The 23,354-nt window shown below is 39.5% G+C and overlaps 2 protein-coding genes across 2 annotated transcripts in view; one reads left to right on the forward strand and one right to left on the reverse strand.

Annotated features, from left to right (window-relative positions):
• The first annotated feature begins 58 nt into the window (after window positions 1-58).
• LOC140928898 (chymotrypsinogen A-like) lies at window positions 59-8,180 on the forward strand. The gene is made up of 4 exons (XM_073378701.1): window positions 59-418; window positions 3,742-3,943; window positions 5,325-5,908; window positions 7,559-8,180. Exons 1-4 carry the CDS (start codon window positions 328-330, stop codon window positions 7,819-7,821), a joined length of 1,140 nt encoding a protein of 379 aa, XP_073234802.1. The 5' UTR covers window positions 59-327; the 3' UTR covers window positions 7,822-8,180.
• Window positions 8,181-10,256: 2,076 nt separating this feature from the next.
• The window catches only part of LOC140928897 (mucin-like protein), a 32,463-nt gene continuing 19,365 nt past the window's right edge, over window positions 10,257-23,354 (reverse strand). Inside the window, exons 11-20 of the mRNA XM_073378700.1 lie at window positions 21,642-21,978; window positions 20,105-20,221; window positions 19,495-19,617; window positions 19,205-19,327; window positions 17,442-17,570; window positions 16,608-16,733; window positions 15,788-15,897; window positions 14,847-14,962; window positions 13,862-14,224; window positions 10,257-11,436 (exon numbers count right to left, since the gene is read on the reverse strand). Of these exons, the coding sequence (XP_073234801.1) occupies window positions 11,331-11,436; window positions 13,862-14,224; window positions 14,847-14,962; window positions 15,788-15,897; window positions 16,608-16,733; window positions 17,442-17,570; window positions 19,205-19,327; window positions 19,495-19,617; window positions 20,105-20,221; window positions 21,642-21,978 (1,650 nt within the window). The 3' untranslated portion in view covers window positions 10,257-11,330. The remainder of the gene's footprint in view (window positions 11,437-13,861; window positions 14,225-14,846; window positions 14,963-15,787; window positions 15,898-16,607; window positions 16,734-17,441; window positions 17,571-19,204; window positions 19,328-19,494; window positions 19,618-20,104; window positions 20,222-21,641; window positions 21,979-23,354) is intronic.

The following is a 23,354-nucleotide window of genomic DNA, read 5'->3' on the forward strand; positions in this document are numbered from 1 at the left end:
CACTAATTTATTCCATTTTCATTAATTGACGTCCTTATTAGAGGTACTCGATATTTACATCAGATATACAGTGTAACTGTTCCCGTGGGAAAACAACTGTGTACTCCTTACGCTCACTGCTTAAAATTGATGGTCACTGATAAATGTTCAGTTGTTACCCTGAACATTTAAAGAAGTGAAAAGAAAACACACGTCACTGTAACTGAAGCAGTGCATTTGGAAATGTCGTCATGACTCAATTTTCAGTCAATCGAGGCAAATCAACAGAAGTCATCCAAGTGTCACCGATGACTTCATATACAGACAAAGTCCGCAGGTGAAGAAATTATGGTCCACACCGAAATTATGGCCAAACAAAACAGACTGGGGGCATTGTGTTTGGTCTTTCTTCTACGACTTGTACCTGTTGCTGTACAAGGTAAGTGTCTTTGTGTCGAACTCGTCTAAAGTCAACTGGTACTTTTGCCTTGTTGAAAACAGCATTTGAATCTCGGATAATTACACTGACGTTAAGTTACCGGACAGTCACATGTTTTGGTTCCAACTTCAAAATTTTTTCTTATTCCAGTTACTATAATTAAAGATTAAATTAAGCAAACTTTGAATGCACGGCTTAAACAACTACAAGCTGGTCATTTCTTTGTTACATTATTTTTTTTGACACCTTTGCTTAGATTACGCTCTTTCTGTTGCAAATCAATCGAAATTCTTTAGCTTTTCCATTGTACGTGCGGCTGCCATGGATATGAAAGTCCGTTCCGTCTGTCAAAATATTTACTTGGGCTTGAATTTTTACTGGGGTCAAACCACTTTAATACAGACAATGAGGGGGGCAGAGAAAATGTCCGTATTATAAAGAGGGTTGAATTTAGAGCAGATATAAGGGCTTTCTTTCCCTAGGGACAAAGCAAACTATCCGTTGTTATGAGGTGTCCATATTAAGCGAGTGCCCGTGAGGCTGGTTTTGTCTGTAAAGTTAATGTAAATGCCTGTTGAAATCAACAAATGTAAATCTTTTAATTTCATGAAATTCTTTGTCGTACTTGGCTAGTCCCAGGAGTATTCGAAATAATGGAGATGAATGTAATCATAAAAACCGCGCTACACTCCTTCATATTTCCGGATTGAACTGAACCTTAGCACGCCAATAATCAGATGCGTCCCAGTATCAAAGGCGCGTGATTTTTAGTAACTTGAGTGCTGCAAACTTAATAAGAACGATTCGAAGATTTTATTTTCTAGGACGTTTTCCCACATAATTACAGACCTATTAACTGAAGAGTGGCGAAACTGATCAAGAATCAATCAATCCTTTTGACTTTAAGTAATTTCTGATAAAGTACAATTTGACGGTACTACGTTTCTCCATTCGGTTCCTGATACGATTACGATAAGATGTCAGAATGACTCATCATTGTTTCTGATTTCGCTAGGGTCGTGGGATTAGGTAGCACTTGGTAATATGCGGTTTGTGACAAGTAATATTGAACTTTTTCACCAAATAAGTGAATTCACGGATTGGGTCTGAATCATAAGTGTCGGCAAATTATTTTGACACAGTTCTATAGCAAGTACTTTCAGAAATGGCTGTATTCACAGGCCACTTTCAGGGAGGTGTTGTTTGTTTGTTTCTTTTTCACTTTCAGGCTTTTCAAAACTACTTTTGGAAAGTGATCGAATATCATGACAAATGACGAAATAAGTCTCTTAACATATCGTAACCTAAAATGTGAAATATCAATGATATTTCAATTCATGCCCATCACACTGACTTGAATAAACATCTTTGTTGGCTTTCACGGCTTTCTTTGGAATTGTCATAGTTAACCCCTTGAGAGTGATCAAAATAAATCTTTTTCTTGTGGTTAACCAGCCCAATCAAATACAAAAGTTGTGAGGAAAAAGGAGAATTTTCCTTCTTTGGTTATGTTTCCTTGTGATGAACTATAGGCGATATTGGATACCAGTGCAATATAATTAAACGTAGCTCGGTAGATATTCTCCCACTATTCATCACGATTTCTTAGAATAATTTTTAATTACTGTTTTCCGAGCGTAGCGACTTTATAATCTCGTCGCGCGCGAAGCGCGCGCACAGTTTGCTAACCGCGCGTGGTCTTAGACAGCTGCAAAATAAAAATGTTTAAGAAATTCTCACCATGTGTACTATAGCAAATGTACGAATAACGCTATGGAGAAAATGCATCCAATTTGCAGCAACCAGCTGACATTTCTAAGTTATAAGTTATCCAACAAGTCTCTAATAATACTTTTCAATTTGGCGCCTTCACATTCCGTTAATTTTAATGGTGTTGGGGGCTGAATGGTTCTCACTTGGCTGGTTAACGAGGGAACCGAGACTCGGTTCTTCTACTGTTGTACTTCTGTGACTTTATTCTTCTCGGCGTTCTACCGCTATAACAACTCTTTCTCAACTATTGCAATGCTTCTTTTACTAGCAAGCCCATCACCAGCGAATTAAATAACCAAATTGTAGACGTGCTTGGGCTAGCTGACCGTGAGAACTGTCCATCTCATATGGTCTCATATCCTGTCGATAACCTGTCGCTTAACTTGTGGAGAATAAAAAACTCTACACTTTCGTAATTGACAAGTACCAAAGTAACAATAGAATCGCAAAGTTAATGCAAATTGATATCAAAGATTTCCAGAAGCTTTTCAATGATAGCATTACTGTTACAAAAAAGCTCCGAAGAGTTAAGCAATTACTATTTATGCACCAGTTATTCTCGCATTATAGACTGCCTAGTAAAACAAGAAAATCAAGCCCACATGGTTTCGCACTTTTTTCTAGACTGCAAGACAGTCGTGTTTTTTTCCTCCGAGTTAGTTTCAAGGCGCGGGTTTTCGCGCGATCGGTCAAACGATAGGTCTGGAGCGAGGGTGTGAACAAGTGTTTTGCAGCCTAACTAATTTTTTTCCTGGCCGACAGAATTTTTTTATGTTTATTACATGTATCTGTGCCTATTAATAATTCCATGTTCGAATGCCCCTAAATGACTAATTAAATATAATGGAGAAAATGCTTTTGAAAAAACAAAACAAAACAAAACAAAACAGGTCTGTATCCCGGGTATAATAGCAATAATCTGAACTGTGTACTTGGTGTAATGACCACGTAAATTGTTTAAACTGGGTCCAGGCCATCTACTTTATTCCCCATTAACCCCGTTATTACTATTCTTGCGCTCTATGTGCTCTATTTGCTAAACGCCTCCTCTAACCCTGAAATTCGTCGACAGGCCCGTTGGAGGAATAGCCTTTCCGGAAACGCGCAACTCTAACTCTAGCACTAAGCATAAGCTTCGTGAGAGATAGCAATGTTCCTGGTCATGTAACACAGGATAAACTTAGCATCCCTCTTACTGCTTCGTTACAAATACCCTACATTCTCCTTAAAAAAACATGGTAATAGCTTTTGAGTAAGAAGATTTATCAAGAGAAAATTTTTAGTGGCAGATGTCGCTAGTATAGTGTAAAAGACTCGACAAGAACGCTTTTTAAAACGAGCAGGAACGTTGTCAAAAAAAGTCACAGATCTTTGTCGGCGCAGGTAATATAATTTTTTTTAACTGTACACGCACTTGTGAAAGATAAACAAATAAATAAGAAAATAAAAAACAACTAGCCGATTGTATTCTGTCATAATTTTGTATGAGCTAAAAATTGATTTTATGTCTTCCTTTGTATTACTTGTACTTGGATTCCTCACTCACTTAGGTGATTGTGGCTCACGCCCATTGACTCAAGCACGTATCGTCGGCGGTACAGAAGCAGCTGTGAACTCATGGCCATGGCAGGCGATGCTACTGACACACCGAGGCCGTACGCAGTTTTGCGGAGGCACTTTGGTCGATCCTTTGTGGGTTGTAACAGCTGCTCACTGCGTTGTAGTCCTTAGGCCGTCAGACATGTTTGTCAGGTGAGAACATTATTATAGTAGTAAAGGGGGTCTATTCTTCCACTAGTCAATCAGTGTCGAAAATTGTGTCCCGCGTGACCTGAAGGGACGCTCTCCCTGCAAAGGAAACGGAAGATATCAAAAGAAACCAGGCCTCACCCCTGTCAACCAACCCCTAAAACGGTGTCCGTTGTGCTATTCATACGTGTATATGATTGAAAGGTGACCAGTCCACTACGACTCGTTTGTCGAAACCCAGTACTACCATTTAGTAGTTCTTCAGTAATGTCAGGGACCTTAAAGCTATCATAAAACTACTCTTAATAAATGAACTCAAAGAACGACATCGACTTGGTAATTATAACAATTGAAAACCCATGTAACGAACTCCTTCGTACAGGACACCAAGGCAAAACTAACAAACCACTTTGCCTATTTACAGATAACTGCTATCCCGAGATGAGATCTAAAAGTACTGAGCCTATGCTATAGTGAACATATTCTACCAGTCCCTTAGCATCTTCTTTTTTAACCTCATATGGCATTTTTTATCTCTTTATAGTCCTCTTGCAAATATTTTTCCTTATATGTGAGTACGACTAAATTACACCAATTAGGCCGCAGGACCGGGCCCGTGGCCTGGACTACAGATGCCTGGTAAACAGTTTATTAGTTTATTCATCCAAGGAAAAATTGAAATACATGCCTGGAATGGCCCCATGTAACATGATGTAAGGGAACTCGGATTCCGGAATCCGGAAAATGTTTACTTGTGGAAACTGGAATCTGGGAAAGTCTTGCTTTTGAAATCCAGAATCCTGGGCTTTGAATTCCAGAATCCAAGTTCCAATGTCAAAGACTGCAATCCAGTACCTGGAATCCTGAATCCAAGAATGTCTTGAGTGCCCTTACCCGCGGCGAATTGAAACTTACTATACCAAGCAATCATAATTATAGCTTCTCCTAGCCTGCGTCCTAGACATAATTTATCCTCGATAAGTAACGTCTGCGAAGCAGCACCGAGATCCTTGTTTTGCCCCCCCTCCCCCCTCCAACGGACTCAAAGAATTACTGGAAGTGCGTTTCGAATTTTCTTTCATCCTGATTGGACAAACAACAATGGTTTTTCCAACAAGCCAATCATGGCGCGTACTCAAATCCTGGTACATAGGTGGGGGCCCAGAACAAGGATTTCGGCTCTGTTTCGCAGACGGACTTAACTAGAGTTTAGTTTCGTCCATTGCGATGCGATGCGACCTTGCGATGCTCGTGTTATACACGCGCGCTTCGCGCGCGACGAGATTATAAACCTCGCGGCTCGGCGCTTCGCGAGGAATTAAGTATCATCATAATTATTATAATGCATGTCTTTATGACCTTTTTTTTTTTTCTTTTTTACTAGAATGGGAGCCCACTTTAGAGTAAATGGTACTGTGGGTTCAGAACAGGATATAAATGTTTTAGAAATTATCGTACACCAGGAATACGGCAGGCAACTCTTCTACAGCAACGATATCGCTCTTCTAAAACTGGCAAAAGCAGTTAACCTCAACAATCAAGTAGGAGCCGCTTGTCTGCCGGATATGAATCTATCCCTTGTTGGCAAAACATGTTGGATCACTGGCTGGGGTACACTGTATTCAGGAGGAATTCAACCAAACACCTTGATGCAAGCTCAAGTACCCGTTGTTTCCAAACAAGTTTGCCTGCTAGCCTACCCGAACCAACTTGATGACACTATGCTCTGCGCAGGTACCAGGTTCGGTGGCGTAGACGCCTGTCAAGGTGACAGTGGCGGACCGTTGGTCTGTGAGTTTAGCGGCAGGTGGTTTCTTGAAGGAATCATTAGCTGGGGAAGAGGGTGTGCAGCTCCGAACACTTACGGGGTATATGCAAATGTTCGCGTCCTTTTGCCATGGATTAATGTTAATATCAACCGCACTAACAGATCAGTAGCAGCAAGCAGGATCTCTGCGACACTTTTAGGTAAGTAGACAGTGTGACTGATAAAAACGCGAAAATAGACGTTTTTTTTTTTTTCAAAACAAAAAACCTCACCCACAACCCTTAACTGTCTACATACACTCAAAAAAAATCCCAAAAAATGATGAAAATGCTGAAAATAAAGTGGAACCTAGAGCCACCGTAGATTGAAAACTTTGAACATCTTACGGAATTATTTTTTTTTATCTGTTCGAGTATGCAGTGGAGAAATGCGTCATTAGTTTTAAGTATATACTAAAACAGTGGATAGTGTTTTTCGCGGGTTCTGATTGGCTTCTCAAATTTGGGAATTGCAGTGCTATTCATCACCGAGCGACAATTACGAGCAAAATGTCCTTCCGGTTTGCAGCCGTAACAAACGAGGAAATTTCACAAGTAAACGAATCGAAGAGGCGATGAAATTCGGTTTGGCAGGTTTTAACACGTAATGCTTTGTCCGTTTAACCTGAATTAATGAATCGATGAAACCGGTGAGAAATTTCCTTTTACAAATGCAAATTAAGTCTTGTTTTCAGAAATAAGCTTAAGACCACTTTTTTTACTGGATGGTTTCAAATGCAAAAAGAATTCACAACTCTTTTTGAAGAAATGCCCTCCTAAGAACTAAGCAAATGGCTTCATTGTTTTCTCGGGAAAAAAAAGTTGCGGCTGTTCTATCATTTGCGTGACATATTGCAATCGTCGGCAGCAATAAATGACTTAAAAACCATTATTTTAGTGCTCAATTATCCCACTGTTTTAGTACATTTACCTTGCCGCTTCGCTGCTAGGTAACCGCCAACTACCTCCACTTCAGGGTATAACTGTTATTTATTCAATGACATTAACATAACATTTTTTCAACTAATTCTGACGAGCTCGCGTGCCTGTGTAGCCTCCCACGCAGACGTTCGTTGGGGTTTGCCCCTCGGGCAGGAACGCGAGACGAACCCCGTAAGAACGTCTGTGTCGGAGGCTAGCCCGTGTGACCAACGGGAAAAAGGGGAAATAGGCCGCTTGGACGGTGGCGTCATTTTCAGACCGGAATCCTTCAAGTTTTTGCTTTCTTGTACATAACAAGGCTAAAGTTTTTTATTTAAACCTTACTGGGATTACCAAACTTGAATATGCAACAAAAATTGAAATGAATTCTGGTCTTAGTAGTAAAAAGACATCATCGTGCAAATGGGGCTATCATCGCTCAACAATTTTACTGTTATTTCAAAGGTACAACCCCGGACAAAACCTGTTAAGACAAATCGCGAAAACGCCCATTTTTTCCTATCATCCTGACAAAAACTGAAACCTCCGCCAAATGAATGCCCGATTTCCTCCCTCCCCTTATTCAAAGTTGTTTAGGATAGTATGGCAATTATACACGTTGGTTTTTAGACCAAGACAACTTTGAATAGGGGGTGGGGAGGAGGCTTCCTTTTTCTGTTTAGAGGAGACAGGAGTAGGGTTCAAAAGTTAGAAAATAGACGTGTGGGTGCGTATTTTCCCAAAACAGAGGAAAAAAAAACTCCGTTTTTGGAAATAGCCCGCCTTACAGTTTGCAATTACAACCAAAACAAACAACTTGAAAATAGCTTTTTTGGCAAAGAGTTTAACTGAGAAATTTCGGTGTTCTAATATTGAACTCTTTGTTTCAAGGCAGTGCAAGCATGTCCCGCAGTTTTACCTTGGGGATTTCACCGTCAAGCAGTTTTTGGCCTTCAGCTATCACACCGCCAACGTCAACTTCAGTTTCTGTGGCTGTTTCCATGTCTGTGATCGGTGTTGGCCCACTTTCTGAACGAGATTCTTCAAGTATCTCTCCTTCAGATGTCCGGAGGAGCATATCGCCGTCTCTAGCACCAAAAGCTAGGACGATCATTAATATTCTTCTCATTGGAAAATTGATCTGGATGCTTTGATGTTGAAAGATTGTTTAGTCGGTAGTCTACAGAGATTATTTTCCTGATCTAATCGACTTTTCAGCTATGTTTTCTACAAAGCTTGGAAAGCTGTTTAGAGGAACATCTATTTCACTCTTCCGACATACCAGTTTTTTAGAAACGAACTCCAAATGAAGAAACGAAGAGTTTGCTGTTAACAATTGCAGCGAGGATCAGTAGAGTTCTGTAGCAACTATACAAGAGGACGTCAGTGTCGTTGTGACATTCATGATTAGGGTCAATGTGCCCCTTTTTTTGCTTTGACTGGCATGATGTCAAAACGAATAAATTAAATACCTGATTTAGTGATTTATTTAACAATTAATGAATGAGGCTGAGTATCTTATGAAGAATTATGGAGATCGAGGAGAGTGTTATCCGTCGAGGTCGTAGGCCGAGGCGGATAACACCCTCCGAGATCTCCATAATTCTTCATATGATACGAAAGCCGAATTCAATAATTGTTTTATTATTCATTCAAAATAGTTCCTAGTTTAAAAACATGGCTAAAACTTGCTTACCTCCATCGATCCATCGATGTTAAGTTCATCTTCGATAGTACACGTTTAGGTTTGTCCAGCTCCGCAAATATTCTCCAAATAGCAGATGCCGCCCTTCGAGTTGTCTTCTTGCTGTTCTTGCCATGTTTTTAGCTATTTTTTCGCCTAGTTCTTACACTTGAAACGAGTGAAATATCCGCCATTTTTCAAGTTCACAACAAAAACAACTCAACGTCGTCGCCGGGTCTTCTCGGTTAACGGTGCCTTAACCTGCGAAAACGCTGCATTTTTGACGTCATTTCCTCGTTAAACACAAAATTCTTCCAAATTTGGTCATCAGTAACTGGTTATGGTGAATTAAACGTGTGCTTTTAGCCAATCAGAATCGGGAAAATATTTTGAATGAATAATAATCAAATTTAAAAGACGGTGCATTTACAGCATGAAAAATGGAAGCCAAGTTCAAAATCAGTATGTGAAAGGGTACCATTTTTCAATAGAGGTATACAAAAGAGTCCCTTTTCTGTTAGAAATAAAGGGTAAGGGTTGGACTTTTAGGGTAGGAATAGTCTCCTTTGCAGCCGTTATTAGGATCGTCACGCAACGCTCCTCCCCACTAGTGGGAGGAGCGTTGCGTGACGACCCTAATAACGGCTGAAGGAGATTAAGCTAGGAGCCTCTCCGTATAAATTTTTGTTGAGTACCCCCCGAGTTGTAACCGAACCTTTGCTAGAGTTATGGTAGACTAAACAAGAAAACCAATGCATTCTCGTTAACGTGGCTTTACTTTGCGACAGAAATACTTCCATCAAGGTGTCAGAAAAATTGTCTCGTGATATTAAGCTGGAACTAGAGATTGCCCGAAAGCACTAAATTAGAACGCAATTAATCCATGTAGTCATACGCCAATGCAAAACTATCAGGACTACTGGGAATTAAGAAAGGCACCGATAAGTCTACCACCTACATTCCAGGTAGTATCAAGCTTTAAAAAAAAACCAAAACAGCACTCCTTGGAACAGAGCATATTTTAAGGGAGGTCAGTGTCATTGAATAGACTCAATAGAGAGTTTACACTCACGTGGCCAGGATCTATGCAAATTTATGGGAACAAAAGAAATTGTTTACATGAGAAAAGAGTTCAACTCCCAACGGATCAGTGTTTGGAACACCAACATGGCCGCCGTTTCATTGTTTTAAGACACCAATATGGCCGCCGTGACGTCATGTGAAAAAAGCTCCATATTGAGCTTAAGTCTAGTGCCCAAGGTTTATGGTTTGAGTTTGATGAAGAGACGCTAGAGGCCTTGCATTAATCTAACAATTCAGAATATTTCCAACAACATAGGCGGGTCCATAAAATTAATTCCCACAATAACAACGTTGCAAGCTCGGATATCTACAGTTTCCGGCAATGTATTGTTATGTTACGACGAGGGAACGCTTCACTGCCAATTTGCGCAAAGCTTCTACTGTACATTGGCTGGAGATTAAAGATCACATGTTACGGCTATCGTTTAAGAAAGGGCACGCCCTGTTCAAAAAAAGACGCAAATGGTATATTTTTTCAAAAAAATAATTCCAGGACCGTCACGACTCAAAACCACTGTTTACCCTTAAGGGCTCTTGGCAAAATACTTGTTCGGTGCTACCAAGAGAGAATTCTCACTTAGTGCTACTACTTTAAATTGCCACTAGGAATGGGATTTGAGGCAAACGTTATATGGGACGGGGGCTCTTGGAGCTACATGATAGGTTAGCCTGGAAAAATGGAAATTGTAAATCCTCACCCCACCCTTAAAACCCCCTCCCCAATGGGGGGACCCTGAGAGGGCAGAAGCTCGAAGCAGGGTACAGAGCAAACTTGGATTCTACGCCATAGCAATTGAACAGACAAATAAACCCAAACGACGCTCAGAAGGATAGCCAGTATATTTTCACCTGATTACAGCTCATACAGACAGTATATTCCAGGTATAGCTTTCAAAATACATAAGCGTAGTTTATGCCAAGGATAAAAAATATATTATTAATGCAGCATTTAACTCTGTAAGCCCTTAAAGAGTTCAGTATCAACATACTCCTAGTAATATTAATGCTTTATAAAACAGATCGGTGACAAGAATTAAGGACTTCATCACACAAGATGAATCTGGCTGATTCTGCAAAAAGTATTCCCCTCCACATTTATGGGAAACGTTCGGGGGCAATGAATGAGAATTTCACTTTTGATATTAGGGTTTAAAGGGTTAAGCGACGTGCAGGGTTATAGTAAATACCTATACTTGCCGACAATGCCTGAAATAGCAATCTTAAAGTCTCTTGATCGTATCTGTAAATCCTACTTTTTGTACACATCTCGATGTTAATTAGATAGAGATTTTCATGTTTTGCATCATTCTAGGTGAAACAAGAAAACGTCCTGCACGGTTATGATGTTTCTCACACTAATTACTTGAGTGCCAGTCAGAACTAATTCCCCGCTATGCGTAGCTAATAATTCTAACATAAAATAGCTCTAACTTACTGTATAATTTATTTTTACTTCTAAATTCATTTGTATCTCTCGTCCAGTACTAGGATGTTATAGCAGGCTCTCTTGACGAAAAAGACTAGTCTCTTGAGAACCAAAAACAAATTGAATATACTCATTCAAGACAGAATTTCTTGACTCGTTTAAATACTGTTAATTGAGGATCGTCTCTTTCGTTAACAAAGTTAGGCCAAACATAAGAAAGAGACAGACGCACCCTAATTTAAGTTATATTCAATAGTCTAAAAAGGTGCTTTAACTTCTTAGCAGAGCAATCGTTATCAACAAGCGCACACGTAAATAACTTTTTCTTATAAGCAACTTTTACACTAATAGTCCTTCGAAAACGGGACTTAAGAAAATTGTTTCTTTGAAACAGCAAAATTTATAAATAGCCTGAACAGAATTATTCAGAGTACTCCTAAGTCTTCTATGTTGTTATCTCGTCAAGAGAATCAGTTGTTATAAAAGATTTCAAAAATTTCCTCAAGCCCTTCTCCTCCAAGATCGCGACTCCAGTTTGATCTTCGCCAGTCTCTTTTTAAGGTCGTTTCTTTTCTCCTGATAAAAACAGAACCAATGAAAGGGGTTAAAAGCTGTTTTTACTAATGATGTTTAGTTAATCGTCAGAAAGTGAACTGAATATTACACCGTAGGATATAATTATGCGTATAATAATAAACAAGTCGTTATAGCGAAAAACATGAACATTTCATAGCGGTGAGGCTGTGAGAAAATGAGAAATGCGAGCGCCAGCAAGGTAAAAATGAGCGGCAGTGAAAAAATAAAAGCGAACAAGAACACGGTAAACAAAATCTTTGGTAAGCACATACGACAATTCTTCCATAAAAATGATGTGTAAGTTTTAGTCGCATAAAATGGTATTGTAGTCTTGCAAAACAAAGGCAAAGAAAGACAAGAAAGCATGCAAATTTGTTCTTTTGCTAATTAGAAAAAAAAGGTGTCCTGCACGTGCAGATTTATTTATTTTTTTGTTAATTAGATCTATTGATCTTGATGCCATTTCTATTGCCGTCCCCGTTAAGCATTGCACGATTTATTTTTTTTGTTTATAAGTATTATTAACCAGAGCTTGCTTTTAGCCCTGGCTAAATCTAGATATTAATGGTTGGTCGCCCCATTCAAAGGAATCCAAGACAGTCTTGGATTCTGGATTCGATGTGGATCCAGGATTCTAGGTACTGGATTTTGGATTTTTAATCATTGGAACTTGTATTCCGGATTCCACTCATTAGTTTGATTCCGAATTCCTTGAGCTGTATTCGGGATTCCAGTGGCCAGGATTCCAGATTGCACAGCAAAAATTTGATGCAATCCTGATTCCACAAGCAGGCCTGTCCCGATGGTGCTCGTAAAATGCTGGAAACTTGCTTACTGGAATGCCAAAAAGTTGCTGCAAAATTGCCAAAAACGCAAAACGTTGCTACCGAAATTCTGCATATTTTATCTATTTTTTGAAATTTTTTCTGCTTTAGTTTTTTGTTCTCCACAATAATTACTAACATCGGTCCAGAAAAATAGCTTGAAGTTAGCTCGTAATTATAGGAGAAATTTTAAGGGTACTAAGTAATTAAATTCATACGGCAACAATTGCCTTTTTAGGCCTGCAAAACTTTGTTATGTGTTCAAAGATGGATAATCATTTACAAGAGAATACAATTCGCATAAATAAAATTTTTGTATGAAATCGTTGACTATTTCGTGATTGATACGTGCTCTAAACTTATGTTTTGCTCAAAAATTGCTCAGAAAGGAAAAAGATTGCTCGAGGTTGTTAGAAGCTCAAAAAGTTGCTCCAAAAGCCAGAAGTTTCCCGAAAGTTGCCGAGCACAATCTGGACAGGCCTATCCACGAGCAAACATTTCCCAGATTCCAGAATCCGGATTAACTTACATGAGGTTAAGCTGGAATTTGCCACTTATCGCTAAGTCCGATGATCTCCATTTCAAGCGTTATAAGTGCGCAAAAAAAAAAACAAACAAACAAACAAACAAACAAGCAAAACAAAAGACAGCAAGAACAACAAAAACATCTCTCAGCGACTTTTGCTTTAAGGCTGGGCTCCCAATCCTAACAGAGGTAAATCTTCATCTTCTTTTAAATAAGTTTAGTGACCGATGATTTTTTTCTCTTCTTTGAAAATGAACAGTGACTTTCCTCTCTAAAATGTAGACTAATTCTCAGAGCAGAAAAAAAATCGTCAGAAACGTGTTCAAAACGTCTATTCGCAAATAATTATAGTCATATAAAATTTGGTGTTCAAAGAAATCAATCGGCAAACTTTGACAAAAATCTCACTGTAGTTTCTATTTCAGACGAATGACCTAAAGTAGGCTGTATAGTAAGTTTTTTTTTTTGTTACGTTAAGTGAGCTTCCTTTGTAGTACAGCTTTGAGCAGGCATGAATGATTCCAGGGAACTTCAAACAGTGAGTTGAACCTCTATATCTTGAAGCGGCCACCCTCGGGGTACCGGCAAGTGGCCGCTTATTGGAGGTTGGTCTCTCGATGGAGGTGGTTCATCGTAAATTACAGTTGAACCTCTCCACAACGGACACCCTGGGGCCAGAAGAAAGCGGCCGTTAGTCGAGAGATTCGACTGTAGCATAATCGTTGGCAGAAACATCAGTTTATTTTGACACAAACGCGCGACGGGAGAAACATTACTGGTCAACAATCGGTCGTCACCTTCTATCTCAGACTGTATTTTCTTTCATCATATTCTAAATTGAAGCTTAACTAAGTGTATCACGCGCTTGATGGGGAGAACTCTCGTTGGCACAAAAGGTGGCCGCTTAATAGTGGTTTAATTTCTCATTCTTTTCTACAATTACTTCGGGGCTATGATTCCTAGCCGCTTAATTAAGGGTGGCCACTTAATTGAGTTTCAACTGTCATTTTAAACTGCACGATATGAAAAACTGATTACCAATATTTCTTATTTCCTATATGTCAACATATCTTACCTTCTATGCACAAACATGACAATTAAAATTATCAAAAGTAGAAGGACCAATCCACCAAGAACACCAATTATAATCCACACGGTGTCATCACTACTGCTGGTTGGTCCGACAGGCATTTCTGTAGGTGTGGATGTAGGCTTGAAAAGAGCTTCCACACCAGTTATATTGGCGCCAATAGCGGCTTCAATCTGTCGTTCATAAAGTTGAATAATTTCAACCAGTGCTCTGCTAGGGAGTACTGATTGGTTTCCAATAAAAAGTCCCGCTGGCTGCTGAACGTAAAAAGCGACGAGAAAAGTACCCGAAGCGTTTTTAGGATAACCAGGGAGAAGATGAACTCGCAAAGATAAATAGAGGTCGATTCTGATGAGATAAAAAAAAATAAAAAAAATAAAAAAAAACCGACAAAAAACAACAAAAAGACGTATTAATGACTTAATCAATCAATCAATCAATCAATCAATATTGTCATAATCCACTGAATAAGTAAATAATAAATAAATGAATTATTAGTATTACTCGTAGCCGTTTTGTGTCGTCGCGTAATGTTCCTCCCGAAGTGTTCTACGATGAAAACACTAAAACAGCTGCGTGGGGACTAATAAATTATCGCAGTTAATTTCTTAAATAACAATTAACTTTAAAAAGTCGACTTAGAAAACGTCGATATTACTCCACCCAATTATTTGTGTTTAGATATCGTTTGAAACACGCTCTCTCGTGTTAATAAGCAAAAGCCGGCGTTCAGAGGTAAACTAGGTGAAGAAACGCGGGAGGCCCGTGTCTCAAAAAGTCCCGCCCGTAACTTTTCGAGGCCGTAATCAAACACACAAATATTAATCTAAAGAAAAAATGTGTGGGATAACAAACTTGTCCATTTTGCTTTTTGAGTGATAGTTTTACCAAATTATCAGGAAAACTTTTGCAACCTAGATCTTGAAAATAAACTACAACAGCTTTCGTGATCCGTTAATTACTAAGTTACCTTCCTTGCCGTGTAACGGTTAATGCACATTCTGTCCTGTTCACATTACAATATTCGGACGCAACGGACGCCATTATTTCTTTAAAAGCCTGGTCTGTTGTATAATCCCATTTGAACTATCAAACAACAAGTAAACAGAGAGTAAAAAGATAATTAGTGTCCCGATAAGTAACTCTGAAAGGTACACAACTTGGACACCGCCATATTACTTTCGTGCTACAATAATTACATTATATCAGCGATTTATTATATCACGCTGGGAAAAAAAGTGGTAAAAATCGCCCAAAAGATTGAGTGGGGGCGTGATAGGCACAAAACATTTTTGGAGTTCTTGGGGCTATAACTTTCTTTCCTTTAAGGGCATGACACTGAAATTAACACAGGCAACAATACTTCACTCCAGGAAAATTTTGGAATAGGCGTTTTGTTGGTAGAGAGTCACGTGACCCTCTAGTGGCCAATTAAAAAATCAAAACTCCCAAAGACTTCTCCTCCAAGAGAATTAAACCTGAAAGTGTGATACTTTGCACAAATATAGTGCACATAAAATTAAAGAACTTGTCCGATTTGGAATCTCAAATTTCATTTTTGTGACGTCACAACTGATGACGTCACAAAATTGACTTTTTGGTCATGCGCAGTACTAACCCAAAAAATGTAGAATTTGAAAGAAAAACTTAAGACAAATAGAAAGTGAAAGTCTCAACTCATTATCTTCTATAGTTTAAGAGATATTTGTGACATTCCACGCATATTTTTAAACAAACTTTGGACACATTTTGTGGCCGATTTTTAGCACTTTTTTTCCCAGCGTGTATCCATTTTCAAATCACTGGTGATCCCTGCAATCTGACTGGCATATGTATATTTTTTCTCGCATTAAATCGTTTGAAGAAAGACACACAATTACTAACAATTAATACAAGAAAAAAAATACTTACAGTGCTATTATAAAGAATGGTTATCTGCACCGCCTCCAGTTGTTCTTCTGCTGATGGCGTTCGCGGCTCAGCAAGCGTAGGGGTGGGGGCTGTCTCGTTTATCTCCAGAACTATGACGTAATAACAATTATCGCTGTTATAAACACGCACGGCTAAGAACCTGGTTTTTAGGAACCTGTTAGGCTACAATTTGCCAGTTAGGACCCTTAAATACAAGAACCTGTTTAGCTTTAAATTTGAAACAGGTTCTCATTTTCTAAAATCTATGAAAAAATTCTGTACACTTGAGGAAATAAGATAAGTCAACATTCAGAATCCTATTTGGAGACATAGATGTCTTATCATTCCAACTGCAATGTAATAGAATGCAGATATCATATAAGGAATAAGCTGAATATCACGTCGCGGGTTTTAACTTTCTTACCTTCTTCGTTCAGTGAAGCCCCTTTCGACTGTTCAAAAGGTTTCGGGCCGTGGCCATAAAATCTTAAATAGCAAAAATCTCTATACCCGGCAATTCAAGGACACTCATTATTTGAAAGCTTTTTACGATTTTTCCCAGTCAGATCTAGCTCATGCTAACGATTACTAGAGTTCTGAAGATCATCGCTTCGATTTCGGTCGAGGATTTTCTTCACCCGTCTCTAGCGACAAACATTTTACTGAAAGTGACTGTAGTAGTTCTTCGTAGGATAAAATATTTTTTTCCAATCTTAAGAAGGCTTCTTGGAATTTTTTTAATCGAACGTTTGTTATTTTAGTCTAATACAGATACTGTAGGTCAAGTAATTGGCCATATGTGTCCCCATTACAACATTACCTCTGCATCGTCCATCAATAAAAAAAAGGTTCTGTCCACAGTCACATCTGTAAGTACCGATGTCATTGATGCACCTTTGAGTGTTCGTGCAGTTAAACAACCTGTCATCTACACACTCATTAATATCTGCAAAGTAAAAAAAAATCGGTAGAATGCTTCAGTTTTTTGCTAATTGAACACTAACTTAAGGGACATCTTTATTGACTATTTTGGAATCCCCCATATTGCACTCTGTTTACCCCACCGCCCCCCCCCCCCCCCCCCCCCTCGCAAAAGGCTGCATAAAGTTTTTTTTTTTAGTAGTCTACGGAATATGCAGTTTTACCTGGAACATTTGAAAAAAAAAGGTTGTGCATAATTTGGGGGCAGGCGGAATAAATAAAGCGCATTATGGGAGATTTGGACTTATTAAAAACTGAATCATTGGATAATGCAATTCTAGAGCTCTGATTGGCTTAGCTATCTTGATATATAAGCCATTATACCATGCTCTCAAAACAGGGTAACTGTACGCGTCTGCTCAAAATTAACAACAAACTGAAAATCGGTTCTTTTTCACAAATAAAGTCGGGAAGCCTGATTCTCGATATTTTGTGGGCGTTTTTAATAACACAATTATTCTACTCGCGCTTTTTGGATGTGACTGAGATGATTATAGCCAACTCGGCGCTAGGCGCCTCGTTGGCTATCTCCCATCTAATATCCAACGCGCACTCGTGGTATAATTGTTAAATAGACAAAAAGGTAGATATGCTCTCTAAAACCGTGATCCTTAACGCTTCCTTAGAACTGAATTTGTTACTTTGTTATTGGAAAAAAAGACCAAAATATTACCATCACAAGTGTACCCATCGCCGGATAATCGATATCCTGCTGGACAAGAGCAATCATATCCCCCAGGGATGTTTTTACAGATATGGCTACATCGATGGAGACGCTTATCCGGATCACACTCGTTGATGTCTGAGAAAAAAATGCTTAATATAAGTATATCCCATCTAAAGGGCTAACATGCACAGAACACGTCCCTTAGTGTTTAAGCCTTGGCGACGTGTGGGTGAGTGAAAATGAGCTACATTTACAAGCTGCAGAAAATCGATTCTGGATTTTTTGTGGTGAAAAAGTGAGTTCCCTGAGACCAACGTACCTACAAGCTACGCACTGAAATGGGTTATCGTGCTTTGAATGATACACCGTCTGGTCTCTACGTAAAGTTGGATTTTGGGTAAGGAAAAATCTAGTATAGACGAGAAAGAGCATTCGGAAACCTGTTCAGGATAGGTTATTTGGGTGATAGGAGGGAGGGGGCATCAGGGCCCGCGCAGGGGGAGGAGCTGGCGGGCCAGCCCCCCCCCCCCCCCCCCCCGACTTTTTGAAACATAAATAAATAAAATTAAGTACAGTGGAACCTTTATATAAAGAAGCGCCAAGGGGCTGGCAAAATATGTTCGTTATAACGAGGTTCTTTTTCATATTGCCTTATATTTTAATATTACTGGAGTCAAAAAAAAATAATAATAAAATAGCTCGTTAGATCGAGGACTTTGTTATAGAGGTTCTACTGTAATATAAATTTTCATAAAAATGGTATTTTTGTTGGAATAAGAATCTTCCAGCATCTATATTTATTATTGGTCCGTTTTGATCCCATCAGTCTGATGCGTAGTAAGCCTCAAAATGCCTAACTTCAAGAAACTGCACTTAGTCCAAGAGCTCTGCATTTTCAACTAAAATCAGCAAGGCTATGTAGCATTTGCAGCGATGCGGAATAGTCTTTTTTGACGAAGGTTCTTGATTAAATCTGAAGTCTACTCCACGAACTACGGTTTCTTAAACCGAATTATACCGGCTGATGAAGTGGTCTCTGACGCATTTCCATAACATACTAGACAAAATGAAGGGTTTACGGGAACCTACAGTGTAATATCATGATCTGCGAACTTCTAGTGGAGGATCCATCATGTGCAATCACGCTCAGCAGGAGAAAGGTACTTTTCAGCGGCTTGAAATTTATAAACATGACTCCGCTCAACAATGACAAAAGAAAGGTTCAGTAATCTGACAGTTCGAAACAGCCACAAAGAGAGAACAGACAAATTTGCTCCTCCCACCCCCACCTCAAAGTAGGTGGTTGTTTGACCACCAGCCCCCGCACTTTAAAAACTGCTCCGCGGGCCCTGGGCATTGCTTGCAACAGCCCTTAGTCAAAGCGGGATATCCAGTTATATGTTTTAGGAATACGAAAAGTTTTCCGTGTTTGCATAGCCTGATACAAATACGAGAGAGGTTGAAAGAATTTGATACAATTATTCGATTGCGAGTAGCATGTTGTTACGGTGGTGGTTCGGCAAAAAGAGACGACAAAGCTCTATCCTCTCTCGTCGGTATTAAAGACAATACTTACACGTACCTTGAATTTATCCCTCCTTACTACTTGAATAACTGTTTTGCCACTTTTATGCTGAATAATTCAAATTCTTTGCTATGCATAATATTAGGGGTGCTTAGTAAAGAAACATGATTGAAACCTCTGCCAAGTCGACTTTGATTCGCGCCTCAATTACTCAGAAAAGCAGAATCCCTATAATATCGAGTACCTGTGCATGTCTTTCCATCCGTTTGAAGTTCGAAGTTTGCAAAACAGTCACAGTTTGGCTGATTATTAGCATCCTTGAAACACACATGGTCACAGCCAAAATCTGGAGAACAGGGGTTCGTTGCTAAAAAGTAAGAAAAACAAAACTATTGTGATCATCTCGTTGATTTTATCACTCGTCATTGGTTCAACGGTTACATATTCACCCTTTCAATTTTGCTATTAGCAGAAAAGCTCTCATGGCAAATTAATAAATAGGTTCTATTACAAACAAAGAAGTACGATTCATACCCACGCACTTTCTCCAGTCTATTGGATCTACCACGAAAAACTGATTACATGAACAGTTAAAGCTTCCCGGCGTGTTATCACACTGGTGCATGCAGTCATTTGATGGCTCGCATTCATTGATATCTATACAGTAAATAAAGACATTCCAATGAGAACACAAATAGTTTACCGGCAATGTAATTGATTGCATAGTCCGCATTTTTAGGGTGTATCCACATGAGTCCGTTACAGTTTCTAAACAAAGAGAAACATTAACAGGCTTTCATCCCCAGATAAACGAAGGGGGCAACGTCAAAAATTACGCGTCTTCATTCGCGATGAAACCAAACGTTAGCGAAGAAATTACTTTTAAATAACGCAGTCACAGCTTCTTGGTAAACAAATATTCCAAAAAAGTCCCAAATATGTTTCCGAAGCATTACATCAATGCTAAAAACCACAAAATTGAAATCTGAAAAGCCCGTTAGGCTGACAGCTTTTCAAAAACTACAATCAGTGCAATCCATTGCAATCTTTTGCAAGTTTGTAAGGCCAATTTTAATTGGATAATGTTTGGTCATTTTGTGAAAAGAATGTGCTAACAAAGTTATCTTAGTAGGAAGTCCCATACCTTCACAGCTTCGTCTATCCGCTTTAATGGTGAATCCATTGGGACAAGTACAATAGTAGGATCCCGGTGTATTGACACAGATTTGCTCGCAGTTGCTTGTCTGACATTCGTCAATGTCTAAGGAAAAAGTCCAATAATGTAAACGCTAACAGGTTGTATACTAGAGAAGTTTCCTTAAGTGGACTATTAACTAAAAGTCTTTTAATATGCATACCGTTTTAATATGTTGTTACAGCATCTCCCAACATGGTAAGTGTTTATTCCTTCTGAAAGGACTCAAATGTTTTAATTCTTTCAACTCATTAGCTGCTCGGAATTCATCTCTTTGCCAGAATTAAGTAACGCCTTTTGCAGTTAATCAAGCCGTTTTCGGGTCTGCGCTGCCTTCAGCCCCTGATGCTAAATTTAAGTATTCATTACGCACAACGCAAATTTTCGGCTTCTCTCCTCCCTTCTTCTTTCTCTTCTCTGGCTCTGTTTTTTCTTTTAAGATGGGCATTTATGCATCAGTCAATTCCACCTGCGCCCAGCCCCCCCCCCGGCTGACCCCCTAGCATTGCATTTTCTTTGCCTTGGATGGCAAATTCCCGGGGGTGGGGAGTCTTGAGCTGTCAAATCCCCAGGGTGGGGACGAAAAAAGAGGGCAAATGCCCCGTCCTCCGTCAACAATTCAACATTTTTCATTGATCGCACAGTCAAAGAGTGCCATTTTAAGCATTTTAATGTGAGATTTTTTTTGCAATTAACGTCTTCCTTTGTAATAGCGCGAGGATTCTAATTAAGACTTCACGCCGCGACGACATGCACCAGTTTATGGTTTTAGTATTGATATAAAATTATTGACATTAAGGTTAATAGAGTGCTGTAAACTTATATGTTATGAATAGTTTTATAAATATGAAAGGATGTTCTTCAAATAATATCAACAGAAATTTGATTCAATAACCAAAAAACGTTGATTCACATCGATAGCTCCAATTTCACTATGTAATTCGAATGTAATTCTGCCTCGGAAAACAATGACGAAATGCGTAAATACATGTAAAATCGAGAACATGCTTTTACAACCCTCTACAATTCATTCCTATCTTTGACAGATGAACCAATCTGCTTTTTTTCCAGTAAAACCTTCGGTGTAGTTATATTCTGATAGGAAACCGCGTGCGTGTCAAAAGCTCGGGAATGGCCCGGGGGTTGGCAAATGCCCGGCCCCCGGGCAGTGCAAAATTTGCAAATGCTCCATCCCCGGGACTGACAAGGCGGGCAAATGCCCCGCAGTAGCCTTGGGGGGGGGGGGGGGGGAGGCTGGGCGCAGGTGGAATTGTTTGATGCATTACTAGGCTTTATTTCGTTCTAAAGAGGTCTCTTGAAGTAATACTGGCACGCTTAATAAATTTTCACGGCTATGTGGTCCTGGTTTAATTTCTCTATTTTTTTCTCTCTCTTTAAACGCTTTACCGTACATGCACATAATCAAAATCAAAGGAAAATAAAATTTTAACCGAGGATAAATTTGATTTATAATAGCCATACCCACCTAAACATTGAGCGCCATCTCCGGTAAATCCTGTTGGACAGGGCCCACAAGTATATCCACTGACATTTGCTGGTGGGGGAAGATCAATACATCCAACTCCTTCGTAACACGGTTGACCATTCAATTCGCAGGCATCAATTTCACTTTCGCAGAACCTTCCCGTATAACCTCCTTGGCATGCACATCCCATGTAAATAAACTTGATGTCGGTGTTGATGGAATCACCCTCTTCTGGCTCTATGCACTGTCCATCGTTGTTGCAGGCGCACATCCTAATTGTTGGATTCCAAAGTGCGCTGGCACCTTTGTCATCAGTAGCAACGATTGATAGATTGAACTGACCAGAGAAAAGCAACAACAAAAACAAAAATTAAAAATCTGAATTTCATTTTTTGGCTAGGTTGTCACAGCAGTTTGAATAAAGATTATCATTTTCGTTAACTACGAGCTTTAAAGTATAAATTACTTGGAAAAAAAATCTTTTATTGGTAATATCATCGTCAAATATGCAGATTATTCCGGATTGTCATAGTAAACACCTTCATACAAACTCGATAAGCTTGAAAAACCCTCTCAGTGTCCCTACCCCTTTATGGTCAATTCTGCGGCCATATTACAGACCCCGATCTCAGTCACTTTGGGAAAAAAAGGAGTTTTCGCAATCCCAACCTTCTGTTTATGCATCCACATGTACCTTATAAAGCCTGAAATGAACTGACACATTTGATATTAATGTGGTGTAAGACTTTCTATTTTTAAATCCCTAGCTACCTGAATTTTCTGATCCCCAAAATCCTGAAAATGTGCGACCCCATTCTAGTAACTCTTATTAAAAAGTAACCCCATAATAGTCAATCCAGTCGTGAAAATGCGACCCCATCCAGCAGCACATACCCATTAGCCTACTACTAGGAAGTACTCCCCCCCGGACTCTAGTGCAATTGCCTTCGTCTATGGCAACCTCGTTCCCAGGGGCCTCCCCTTCCCATCCCTACCGCTAAGAAAGAGAACCTGGGAAATAAGTTGTGTCTATGGTTGAGGGAGTTCATACTGAGGTCATAAAAACAAGTCTGTGATTGTTGAGGTGGTGCTGATATAGCCTCCCCCCCCCCCGCCTCGTTTAATACCACAAATAACTTCCATTAATTTTATTCTCGTTAGTTCCCTTCATGCCTGAACATTCTACGAATAGCGGTTAGAGTTAACTCTCCTCCTTCTTTCCTATAATCTACGCCACTCGTTGTTTTGGTTTACTGTATCGTTGAGTGTCTTACATGTTGTTTATTTGAGTCGTGTTACGGGCTCGCCAAAATACAAACAACCAATAAGAATACTTAGCGATGCTATAAACCAAAGCACCTCACAAACTTTTAAGCGCGCTTTAGCTTTCGTAACACTGGCCCTAGTCCCTGCTGTTCTTTGGGTCGTCACGCAACGATCCTCCTCCGTGGACCGTTGCATGACAACTCAAAGAATGTTTGTGAAGCAGATTACACTGGGTCGCGCTGATTGTAGCCTGCGAAAACATCCGTTTCTCCTCTCTGTTCGTCGCTGGAGCCGTTTCGCGAGGAGGAACGTCTGCGACTCAGCGACAGAAATTCCACACTGATGACACAAATCAATGTTTACATAATAATGCCGGTGGTCATGGGGTTCCAAATACAAATTTGTCCAATTTTACGTGTCTTCTGGTGGATTTTGATAAAGTGTTGT

Source organism: Porites lutea, chromosome 2 (genome assembly GCF_958299795.1).
Source record: "Porites lutea chromosome 2, jaPorLute2.1, whole genome shotgun sequence".
Taxonomy (NCBI): Eukaryota; Metazoa; Cnidaria; class Anthozoa; order Scleractinia; family Poritidae; genus Porites; species Porites lutea.